This window comes from Ovis aries, chromosome 24 (genome assembly GCF_016772045.2).
Source record: "Ovis aries strain OAR_USU_Benz2616 breed Rambouillet chromosome 24, ARS-UI_Ramb_v3.0, whole genome shotgun sequence".
Lineage (NCBI taxonomy): Eukaryota > Metazoa > Chordata > Mammalia > Artiodactyla > Bovidae > Ovis > Ovis aries.
In genome coordinates, this window is record NC_056077.1 from 4469102 (window position 1) to 4481954 (window position 12853).

General features: G+C 48.3%; 1 protein-coding gene across 8 annotated transcripts in view; it reads right to left on the reverse strand.

Moving 5' to 3' along the window:
• GLYR1 (glyoxylate reductase 1 homolog) overlaps positions 1-12853 on the reverse strand; it is a 31407-nt gene that overhangs the window by 15253 nt on the left and 3301 nt on the right. For 4 of the 8 annotated variants that reach the window (XM_042240656.1, XM_060406044.1, XM_027961844.2 and 1 more), the window contains exons 4-7: positions 5709-5847; positions 4920-5162; positions 1343-1429; positions 425-481 (exon numbers count right to left, since the gene is read on the reverse strand). In XM_042240656.1, coding sequence (XP_042096590.1) covers positions 425-481; positions 1343-1429; positions 4920-5162; positions 5709-5847 — 526 coding nt within the window. The remainder of the gene's footprint in view (positions 1-424; positions 482-1342; positions 1430-4919; positions 5163-5708; positions 5848-12853) is intronic. The other 4 variants (XM_042240659.1, XM_060406046.1, XM_042240658.1 and 1 more) reach the window with 1 other exon arrangement.

The following is a 12853-nucleotide window of genomic DNA, read 5'->3' on the forward strand; positions in this document are numbered from 1 at the left end:
TCCAAGGTCACACACCATCAGCAGATCCTATGAGGGCTCAGCCTAGCTGACAGCCCTGCGGAGACACCTGGGGAAACCGCCCCCCACCCCCAGGGCTCATGGAAGACTGCCTTCATCCAGCAGCACTGGCCACCCATGGGTGCGGCCACCCGTGCCAGCTCCTGAGGCTGGCTTTCTGTCCTAGACTCTGAGGGCAACCACCAATGTCTCAAGCACACAGCCACTAGGTTTAAAAGCTTCTTTAGGTTCCTTTTAAATCTTAACAATGCCTGATTCATGAGTGGTCCTCTATGTGATTTAAATTTAACTAGTTGCTCTGGACAGCAGTACAGGCAGCAGACTAGGGTGAGGCTCCAGCGAACCAGCACTCTCCCCTCAGGCTAGCTCCTAACGGAAGATCAAGAACCTCAAGGAACAAGCTTACCTTCTCCGTTTGGCTGAGCAGGAAGTGATGGAAATGAGGGTCTGCATCTTTAACAGGCTGAAATCAGAAAATGATTGAATAAAACAAGTTATCTTCCACCAGAGGTCCCCCCCTTCTACTGATAACCAGTCTCTCCTCTGGCTGACACACCTTTGGGAGCTGAGCTTATAACTACCTGGAAGCTCTTTTCCCACTCTGGTTCTAAGCCTTTTATAAACAATGCCCATTTCAACTGGAGGAACACTGGCTTCAAGTGGAAAAGAATGGATGTTTCTGGCAGGCTGGTGTATAAATTACTCCCAAACACTGTGGAAAAATAATTAAAAAGTGTACCAGTGATTTTTAAATCCAGCATTCACCAGTCACTTCAGATGACCCAGCAGATCAAGCCAAATTCTCAAGCTCCTCCAGTCACAGGATTTTGGCCCCCTCGTACCTGGTGCCAAATGCTCAGAGGGTTAATATTAACAGGAAGGAGGAAGCAACGACTGCAGGACTTTCAAGGGCTTTTCACAAGCAGGTCCAGCAGCAGGGGAGCAGTGGGCGCACCCACGCCAAGGATGAGGCAGCGTGCAGGTGACCAAACATAATAGCCACGCACGTGACCAAAGTGTCTCTATAAAGTACCAAGTGGGAAAAAACTGCAGAATGATCCCACTTTTGTAAAAATCAACACTACTCCCCAAAGCAAAAACCTGTAACACGGATATGTGATTATACACCTGATGGTTAAGTGGGTATGCCAAATGGTCTGGAGTGAGTTAAATCAAACTTGACAGCAAGCCTGCGCCAGGGTGGACTCACAAACTTCTGTATTCATTGGCAATTAAAAAGTGTCGGGAAAAGCACACCACACAGTCAGGCTGGGAAACCAGCTTTGAGGCTGTGCTTGTCATGGCCCAAGGGAGAGGTCATTACCTCGCTCACGTTCGGCTGCCATTTAAACGTGGCCGTGGGTCCAGCCATCATCCCCTTCACAGTACTAGACTCAGGGATGCTGAGGTCCTACAGAGGGAAAGACAGGTGGTCACAACACTGTGGCGCCTCAGGAGCAGGTGTCTTCCTCGCTCAATTGGGGGCCCCTCTTCACTGCTTTGCTTTAGTCACACTCCACCCCAAACTACCCTAGCCAGCCTCAAGGTCTCCCCAGGCACAGCTCTGATGACTGGAGAAACAGGGCAAGTCCTTGTCAACACAGAGGGAAGCCTTCTTTTCTCTGGTCCAGAATGACAAATGTGTTCCTGGGCCAAAATTCCTCAAGGATGGAGGGAACCTGAAAGGCAACTGTGGTCTGCAGTGTGATCAGCAGGTCACAGGGGAAACTCCTTATTGCACATAACGAGCATTAGGAAAACAGTACTGGCTTCAAAAGGAATCCATCGTATCTCAAAAGAAACTAGGGAAGCCACGTGGTGCAGTGAGGAGATCTGCCCAACATTTTAGAGCCACTAAGTGATGAAGCCAGAATTAGATCCTGGAGCGGTCAGGATCCACGAGTCCATTCTCCCCCCCAGACAGAAGGCAGGCGCCGTGGGGGCACGGAGTCAAGAGCTCAGTGCGGCAGGTCAAGCTCTCCACTAGATAGCTGAGGTGAAGTGTCAGGAGGGCCACCGAGGCTGGGAGACAGCAAGTGGGAACAGGGACAAGAGGTAACCCGTGGCAGAGGAGCAGGAGCAGACGACCTGTATAGCTTTATCCCTAGATCTCCAGACCGGCGCGGAGATGAGCAAAATGAAACAAAGCAGCCCAGAGCAGTGCTGCCCCAGAGAAGCTGCTGGCATGATGGACGTGTTCTGTATCTGCTCAGTCTAGGTACGTGTTACTATGGAGCACCTGTCATGTGGTCAATGTGACTTGAGTAACTGGATTTTAATTTGGGTTTAATGTAAATTAATTAAAATGTAAACGGTCACTAGCCTAGTGACCACAACAACAGAACAAGCGTAAGGCAGGAACACAGCTGTCCACCCAGCACTGAGCAAAGGCCTCCACTCCTGATTCCCTGTCTGAGTCTGGATTTTTAGGAGAGCCTCACAGGATAGCTCTGTTTTGTCCTGTGGTCCATGCCCAGAGTCCCAGTTCCCCGCTCAGGACTTGCGCCCCAGAGAGAAGGCGAGTGTGCACCCCCTGAGCATGGCTCCCCCATGGAGCTGGACACAAACCCAGTCTTCGCCTTCCCGCACGTAATCAACACCCCTGCCGTCAAGCTCAGCCTTTTCTGTTAATCCTCACGGGACAGAGGATTATAGCTCAGAACAGCACTCATCTGGGGCTCTGCCCAGCTAGACTACTACACTCTGCTTCAGCGAGGAGCTCGCCAGCCAAATGACAATCACTATAGCAACACACACGCTTGTGTGAGAAGAGTCCCTCCACGTAAGCCTGGCAGCAGCCCCCAGGAGTGCACTACAACCACCACTCTCACTGCACAAAGGCTGCTGCTGAAAAATAATAAATGTGCAATGTCTGTCAGATGTATAGTGTTGCAGGCACTGTCTTATGTGCTTGGCTTGTGTTACTCATTTAATTCTTAAAACAAACCTAAGAGGCACTATTATCTTCAATGACCAGACAAGGAAACTGAGGTGAAGGGAGCTGGCCACCGTCGTACAGCTGTAGCAGGTCATGGAGACCCCAGGGCCTCCTCCTTACCTCTCCTTCATACCTCCCTTTACCCCAAAGAAGCTGTTTCTCTTCAGGGTGAGGACAGGAGGTGGTGAGATCCGTGGTGTGAGATGCCGGACAGCATGCATTTGGAAAACAGATAAAACCAGACAGCCCAGATTTCTGTGGGTCCGCAGGAAATCAACTCAATCGGATCAAGCCAGATCACATCTCCTGAAAGTCCTTCATGCCCCACACCCGGCAGTTTCTAAACTCCCCTCACTCTAGCTGGAGGTGCCCACCACTCAGCTGCTCTCATCTACTGTGTCTTGGGTCACTGAACAGCCAGAAGGGCCCGCTCTAACGCAGCGGTTGTACTGCGGCAGCTGACAGGCTGAATGTAGTCCAGAGTGACGTTCCTTTGTACTTAGAAGTGTTGTAAAAATTTGAATTAGCTTCTAACATTTAAAATAGGAATATTTCACTTAAAATCTGTATTTCCAGCTTCTCTTGAGAAAAACCAAAGGATTTGGCAAAAGTTGGCTGGGAGTCCGAGGGTGGGGCATGGCCTCGGCAGAGGCAGCTGCCGCCACCCTAACACTTTCGGCTCAGTCTCGTGCCTAAGTACCCTCTTCCCGCCCCTGCCTGGTCTCGCTGGTGTCTCAACCTGCGCGCCTCCATCTGACATCCGGCGCTTCGTCACCGCCCCATCATCCCGGGTCTGTGCCAGCCATCTGGCTTCCAGTCTCCGATCCTGCTCTAACAACCTTCCCCTGTGTGCTGACAGACTATCTGCTTCACCTCAAACCTTCCTCCTCTGGCTCCCAAGACCCACACAAAGGTGAGAGGTATGCTACTTCTGCCTCACTTCCCTTCGTCGGCTCCATCCACTTCTTCCAGCCTTGAGCTGTGGGCATTCTCTCTGCAAAGCCAACTTCTTCCCTCCCCTCTCCTCTCTCCTGGCTTTCCCTCAAGACAACCACAATCAGGGCTCTGGGATCTAATGTCCTCTCTAGATATTCGCTCCCCAACACCAACATTTCCGTCCTGTGTTCCTGGAAGCCTCCCTGGTAGTCTAGACATCGCTCAATGTCATTACATACAGAACCGGTCCTCTCGCCCCAAAAGCCAACTCCTCTGCTCAGAAGAAAGGCAAGTTTCTCCAGGTACAGACTTGAAATCATCTCCCCTCCCCTTTTCTCATCATCCCCTAGATGTAACCAGTTACCAAATCTTGCCAACTCCTCCTCTGAAGTGCTTCTCACATAGTTCCTTTCAGTATTTGCTAACGCCCCCCTCCCCCTGCCCAAGGAAACCCCATTATGAATGAACACCTGATGTTACCCTTCTTATCGGCTTTGAGCCTTCCTTCACTGCCAGCCGGGCCCTGTAACACACAGCCTGGCGCACACTGCCACCTCCACGTTCAGCTCTAACACCTTCACACCACCCTACTGACTCCATGGCAGTACAACACTGCTGACGCAGACCTGGAGGCTCTCCATGACCTAGTGACAAGCTGCCTTTACCCGTCTGTCTTCCTCCCCGTCCTGTACGAGGACTGATACTATGCCCGCCAACATCAAGCCCATGTGGGTTGTGCCCTTCGTCCGTGGAAGGCCTTCCCTTCTTTCCTGCTTAGCCCTTGCACGCTGGCTCAGTGGACCCTTCTACTCCTGACCATGTGTCTGGCTGAACGCCCGAGTTCCGTGTTCCTGTTTCATGCCTGTGCGTCCAGGCGGTGCCCCTTCCCTGTCTGCAGAATTCTTTAGGGCAGCACAAAGCAGGGGGCCCTACGTCCGTTCAGGGAGCTGAAGCACACAGGAGAGCTCGACTTTGCCTTGTATGAAGGACAGTCACCAGTCCCAGAAGCTACAGAGACAGAACCAACCTTCTCATCCTTGGGGGGCCGACCCCGCTTCCGGGGACTCTGCTCCTGGGCTCTCTTCAGAGGGGACTTGGAGCCTCGCTCTGAGGAGCCTGAAGGCACCCTCTTCTTTCCTTCTCCCATGTTCTTCTTCACCTTCCCTTCAGACAGGCTAAGCTTGCGCTTCTCATCACCTGAGATTGGCCTACTTCTCTCCTCACTGGAATTACGCCGATTCTTGTCATCAGCAGAACTGTGGGATGATGTCTGTAAGTTTAATAATAATAGTGATAACCAGCACAATGGCTGCTACCATCGCGACCCCTATTTACACGGGCCGTGCCCTGTGGTGAGCACTTTCTGTACATGCGTCATCCACGTGTTAATCCTATGAAGTAGGCGCCGCTGTCATCTTCCCCATCATTTGGGGAAGTAGAGTAAAATAAAATTCAGGTCATTTGCCCACAGTCCCCAAACTGGATTTATATTCAGGCAGTGGACAGATCCCAGAGGCATACTCCTAACCTCCATAAAGGGGAGAAGGCCTGTGCTGTACTCAAAAGCTGAGGGACTTCTGCTGGGTTCAAACGACTTTCCTGAGGGCAACAATCTATTCCAGAAAGGTCAACCAGATGCGTGGAGTTTCAATCTGATCAGGAAAATGCTGACGCCTTAGACCTGAAGTAGCTCTCTCCCCACTGGCATTTCATGAGAACAGAGTTTCAGGTTCACGTGATATTTAATCTGTTAGTTACTATGCAAAAAATAACCAGTCCGGAGTCGGCACAAAGTGAGAATCGTGGGGCCTCTCACCTGGTCCTTCCCTTTGGCTCTCCTGAGGAACTCCTCCACAGCGTCCACAGCTTGCTGGAATCGCTTCCCCTTGTTGATCTTTATCATTTCCTCCTTATGTGCATGATACGGCTTGAGCTGTTCCACTTTGATCCAGGCACTGGCAGAAAACACACAGAGCAAGGACATGATCTACACTGCTTGTGCCACAAAGTATCAAAGGCCTCATCCCAGCAGAGCGCAAGTATCCATTTGGTTACACTGGTCTTCGAAACAGGCCTGCCTGTTTTCAAAACATACACTGCCCACCCCCTAGACTCTTGAGCCTAAAAGTATGTTTTCCGGAAACAAGTCAAACCACCACCACCACCAAAATCATCCTCCTCCAACTAAAGTCACTGTTGCAGGTTGTTTCCACTATCCTCCACCAGGCTTCCGTGCTGGAACGCACACACTCTGCCATCAGCTCAGGACCAAGGAGACCTGGAGATGTGCTCCCACCCTCACTAACACAACACAAATGGCTCCACGTGGATGCTAGCAAATCAGGACTCTTGGCACTATCAACCACAGCAGCACCACTGCCAGTCAAAAACCTCAGTCAGACCGATGACCTGTCAATCCCAAGACTCAGGAATGCTCCGAGAGCTAAAGAAAGGCAACCGCTTAAAAAACCTGCTGCTCCTGCAGGCGTCTGCAGTCTCGGAGCTTGTGTTTGTTCATGAATGCTTGTACCCGGGGCTACTGAACCACATGAAACAGGTGACACACGGTTCGGAACAAGAGCAGCAGTCACAAAAGGAGGCTTTCAGAAATAAAACTCTGCCTGTGATTAAAGGGAGAGGAACATACTCTTCAAATTTTGATTCCCACCACCAATGCATTACATGTGAGAATGAAAAGAGCCATCGACCCTGGAATAACTGGCCTGCCACACTAACGTGCATGAATCTGCCCCCACTGGCTTTTGTGGTTTCCTTAAATGATGGTCAGTTTCCAAAACAGCATACAATGGAGAGAATTATAGGCTTGGCAAGGTTAAGAGTTTACTTACATATTTTACCCTGTAAAACTCAAGAGGTTTCATAGCATAACCTTCAGAAAAAGTGGGTCAGGTCAAGGATATAGAAATTGGGCTATTACATGAACTTAGGCTTCTTTCCTTTAGAGAAAGCTGGAGAATACTCACTAATAACAGTCGAAGCGCTAACTTCTGCACATAAAAATAGTGCTACCAACCCAGCAACAGCCACCTGCGCTTCAAGTGTTGTGCTAATGGTTGTAATAATGGGTCTGTATAAACACAACCTCTGGAACCATCAGTCTGCTAACGAAGACTAGGCATATTATCTGTGGGTAAACAAGACGAGTGACAACAAAACAGTGACTGGGGACTCAGACGCTGGTCTCACTGCAGGTTTCCAAAAAGACGAGGTAAGCAGGTACCTTCCAAGTGACCAACTCATCCTGAAGTCTGAAATTGGATGTAACAGACCCCATAGGTCCAATCTATGAGGAGGAAAAATGGAATTAAATTGATCCCATATTATTCAGCAAGTGTGTTTACGGCATTAAGGCCAAACCACCAGCACAATCAGATGAAAAGCAAGTCAAACTTTCAGATTAACTGGGAGCTCTGAGGTGACAGATACTCAGTATCAGTGACCTTAGAGACCGACAGTCCTCAAAGAGACCTCCACCCTCTCCCAGCTTCAGGTCAGCTGCTAAGACCTGCACGCATTCCTGGCATAAGACAGACAAGGTGGTTTTAATCAAGCCTCCCTGAGAAAGGACTGTAAGAATCCTAAGAGGGATTCCTAAATCCCTCTTCTCCAATCTCCTCACACTAACACAGGACTCAGAGTAAGTGGAAAGGTGAGGATATTTGTGGAGGAAGCCCCAATGAACCCAGGCCTATCTTCCATTGAAGCGTTTTAAGTGGATTACTGAGTTCTGCCAAGAGAACAGTAATAGTCAAGGTTCATTTATCCTAAATAAAGACTAGCATTTGAGATACTAAAATGACATTTTCCTCTCTTATGACCATCTTTGAAAAGTGAAAATAAGTTTGCTGAAAGAAGCGATAGTGTAAGTATGACTTCAAGAGAAATGTTAATCTAAGAAATCACCTCCTGCTGGAGAAACATCCTGTCATCTTGGAAAAACAGTAAATAAAACATGAGCCCAGCAGCACGATGAACTGAAATTCACTTTGGCCATTTCAATAATTTTTTCTCCAAAGGCAATATTACAAAACTCTGTCTCCTTAAAAAGGGTGTGCTTTTCAACTGGAGCTTCAGTAAGGCCCTACTGAGGCCAGCCAGGCAGGGACTGGCATGCAACTGGCGCTCAATAATTACTCAGTAAGTGAAATCTTCCAGGCATGTCAGGGAGGCTGGACTGCTAGCCTCTGGGCTAAAACAACAGATGACTGTGCAGGCTTTTTGTGGTTGCTGCTGTTGATTATATGTTTTTAAAGTGAGCATTCTGTTTCTTTGCTTGATTTAAGCTGTAAGTTTTGATTTCCCTCAATGTGCTCCCAATGCCTAGATAGAGTTGCACTTTTTCCAACCAATTTGCTGCGGGCTGTCAAAAACAAACAAAAACAAACAAACAAAATCATAAATAGTCAAGTTGTGTCTAATGAACTGGCTTTGCTTCTGTATTCATGGAAGTTAATTACACATTGTTTGTAGAAGTAAATGCCCGACAACAAGCTAACTGGCAATCCGCAAGGTCACTATAAAGAATGAAATGGAAGATCCTTTAAGATTCTTGGCTAAGTGGAGCATGGCAAGATACAGAGCAGTGTGTGGAGTGCACGAGCACTTGCACTAAGATGAGGAAGAAGGGACGGGCAGCTTCCTGATCAGCGCCCAGTGTCTCCTGAGGCACTCTCGGAAGACACTAGTACAGCTAGATGCCTGTGGGCCAGACTTGAGCGGAAGAGGAGGAATGGAACTTTCTCAACGGTTTAAAGCTTGATTTGGGCGTAAGTATCTATTAATCTTAAAAAAACTACAAATCATGGACTTCCCTGGTGGTCTAGTGGCTAAGACTGCACACTCAGTGCAGAGGGCCCGGGTCCGACTCCTGGTGGGGGAGCTAAGATCCCGCAACAGCCATATGAAAAAATAAATATTAAAAATCTGTATAAATGAAATAAAATAAAATATCCCTCAACAAATCAACAACAAGGGCCCATGCTGTAGCACACGAGCTATTTCTACTGAGAAGGGGGCTCTCCCCCATGACTTCCTTGTGTAGGTCTGCTCAGGTGGGTAGCTACTGCCTGGCTCCTGGTGTAACTGCGCCTGTAACACAGCCAAGAGCAAGCTTACCCTGGTAATCTGATACACCTCCTACAAATACTTTTCGTTTGAGAACAGAAAACTTCCCCTAAGCCACCCTCTGATTATACACTCAAAATGAATGTAAACATCTCACATTTTCAGGCTTCTCTGGTGGCTCAGTGGTAAAGAATCCTCCTGCCAATGCAGGAGACACGGGTTCAATCCCTGGCCACAGGCTGTGGATCAACTAAGCCCATGTGTCACACTACTGAAGTCCTGGCAACAAGAGAAGCCACCACAGTGAGAAGCCCTCACACCACAGCCAGAGAAAAGCCCGCCCAGCAACAAAGACCCAACATGGCCAAAACCCCCTCACATTTTCACTTTCATAATTCTGACCCACCTTCCTCTTGATTAAAACTAGACTACACAGATATCCTAGTGAAGAAGCCAGTCTATGAATGATCTCAAACACTCACGTATATGTCGCAGACTCCCGGAAACAGTGACCTGAGAGGGGACAGAGCGTACAGGCAGAGGCCACAGGTGAGAACAAGTACATGGTCAGACAGGTATGTTTGCCCTCCATCTGGATTTGGTGAGAAGTACTTAGTAAATGACTCTCAGCCCCCCTCCCCCCAGCTTAAACCAGTCACAGAGGCTGAGGATTACTGAGCTGTTACAGGTCCAAGTCTAAACTATTCAGAAATCAAGACACCTTCCCTCGAATGCAAATCAAAAGACAAAAAAGGTCACAAAACAGGTAACAATTTCAGCTAATTACAAGCAACGCCTATCATACAGGTGTCAACAAAGACTTGCTTATAAGACATAGAAAATTTCTGTTTCCAAAACTTGACAACATTCCCCAGTGCTGGATAAAGCTCTCAAGCTGCACTGCCACCATCCAGCCACTGCTTTCCACGCTGGTGCCCCCTGCCCCCGGGGCACCCTGCCACGCGGAGGGCGTCTCACCTGAAGGGCGGGGGCTGCTGCCAGCGCTCTTGAGGATCGCGGCTGTCCAGCTCTGGAAGAAGGACACTGCTGGCTCAATTCAAACACCGGAGCAGTGGCTCTTACTCCCTGCCTGGCTCAATCCTGCAACCATTACATGGTGCTGGAGGCAGGGAAAGTGGGTCAGTCAGGCAACAAGTGAAAGGGGGATGCTCAGATGGGTCCAACCTGCCGTGCCCCTAATTACGAGACAGATTTTTCTACAAGTTACTGCTATTTCAGCACTCATTTAGACACCTCACAACCAGCCTGTCCCACCTTATATCTAGCTCGATGTAAAAAGAACTTCAGGCTGGGACCTCGGACGTATTATCACTTAAGTCCTTAAGTTTCCTGGCTCTCAGTTTCTGTATCTGTTGAAAAATAAGAACCGGAACAACTACCTTGTTTTCTGAAAGGGCTGTTGTGAGGATCAGATGTGAAGACTGCTATAGAAAGAGCTGTTACGGATTTACACTGTTTGCCCACAGTATTCTTTGAACTGGTTTGTTTTCCGTGGGTTTTGCACACCTGCAAACTGAATGAACTCCCTCCATTCTGCCACCCAGGGCCACTGAAGAAACTTTGAAACCCCGAGCTCAGTTTCTGCTCTGACGGGCAACCACCTGTTCAAGGTGGGCCCTCATGCACCAGAGATTTAATCCTGGGCTGTGGTCACATGGTGGAGTTCTCTTCCCCTCTGCATTTTCATGAAACAGAAAAGGGCTGTGGGCAGGTCCCATGCAGCGATCCAGGCTCAGAGAGCGCAATCGGGCCATCTTGTTAAGTCCTTCCCGTCACAGAGGAGGCTGGCTGGGAAGGTCTAATCCTCTCTTCCTTTTTGCGAGGGCGGGGGGGGGGGGCAAAGTCAGGAATGAACTCTGTTGCCATCCTGGTGACATCACTCCCGGGTCCTCTCTTCTTGGTTCTCTCTTTCAGTGAGAGAGAAACAAAATTTTCTAGGTTTTGGAAGGAGGAATAGAAAAAAAATCAGGTTTCTAAAAGATAGGAACATGTCCACCGAGGTCAGGACACCATAACCGACAGAGCCTCCAGGATGTGCAGGAGCAGGCATTAAGGGGAGGTAGTCCAGCTTTTGCCGTAGCCACTCACAGCTCTGTCTGTCACAAAGCAGTTCTCACCCCTAAAGTCCACTTGCGTTTCCTGTCTGAGCTGTATCTCACACAGCCCTCCTTACACACAGTCCTAAACACAGCCCTCCTAGACAGCCACACGATGTTTACTCTACTCACAGCGCCCTTTGTCAAAACACCTGAGGATTTATGATCAAGTCAGTGTTTATCTCCTTAAGGTCAATTATTTCATCAATTCTGCTCATGTTCTTTCCTCAGTTTTTGCTTCTTCACATTAAAGAGTTCTCTCTGTCGCCTGACTTAGTCAAGAGGACAGACTAGACAGCACACCGTATCCCTGGCTGGGAAGAACGTAGCTTTTCCATAAAGGTGAAACAATGTAAAAATAAGAAACAAAGAATAACAAAAACAAAACATCAGCCAAACAAAAAAAGGTGGCATAATGTATCATTTTGTGTTCCAAGCCACTAAGGTCACAGACCACTCTTCTTAAACACAGATCCTCCACACCCTACCCTACCATGGGCAGGGTCCCTTTCTTTCTCTCTCATACTGTCTTTACTTAAAGCCACCTGCTTCTCATCAACTTTTTTTTCAGTAAGAGATCTAACCCTAACCCAATGTTTGTTGAACACCTGCTCTATGCCAACCAATACAATGAGTAAGGGATGCTACTTTCTTATAACTGCAGGGTAGAGTGTTGTCCCCACATGTGGATAAGGACCCAGATGCTTAAAAGTCAAACAGCCCAAATCACAGAGCAAGTGAAACTGGTATCTGAATATATATCAGGCCAGTAACAAGGCAATGGCACCCCACTCCAGTACTCTTGCCTGGAAAATCCCATGGACAGGGGGAGCCTGGTGGGCTGCCATCTATGGGGCTGCACAGAGTCAGATACGACTGAAGTGACTTAGCAGCAGCAGTAACAACCCAGAGCTCTGTCACCAAAGTAATCCACTACTAAGAAACAATCTGGAGATTTCGCCTTCAGAAGATACAAAGAATCTAAACTCTGCCTCAATGCTGGCCACTAAGAACTCTTCTCTGGTTCGAGAACTGCTGGAGATCCTTCCCCTTTGTTTCCTTTCACTAAGGCAACAGCTTAGCCACAAAAAGTTAACATGTTAGTCTCCTCTTAATGGCTTTTTATGAAGAACAGTATCAAGGAAGTTTAGAAGGTTAAAGATATTATATCTAGCCACTGCCGTGTATGGTGTATCCGCTTCCTTATGAGTCTCCTCAAAGAACTTCTTAACATCATCACCATCACTAACATGCTATTTTTGTGTCCAGAAAGCACATCTTTTTCACTGGCTTCACTGGTCTGCCTGGCTGAGTGCTTGAGTGCTGAGATACACTCAGCTCCCATTTTCTGTGTCCTATTTATACACAGGGACAGTCTATTTCTCTAGACTTTCAGCGTGTTAAAAATTATCGTAAAAACACAATGGCTTTCAGGTCCCCTGTAAGCTATTTAACTCTCCACCTTCTATGAGTTCCCATTTGTGTTCCCGACTGGTGACTTCTTCATTTCGCTAATCAAGGTAGGCCGACAATATTGCCCTGCTCTCCTCAAGCACAGGTTCTTTACCTCTGGGAGGAAGTCTTTCTCTGTCCACACGTCCAACTTATCTCCCAGTGGTTTATGGTATCCTCGCTGCCTGGAATGCCCCTACTATTCCTCTCCAAATTCTGCCCATCCTCCAGAGTTTGATCCAAATCCTATCTCTTCAAGACGACTCCTTTGACCCCTGTTCAAATTTCTCCTTGCTGTTCTCGATTT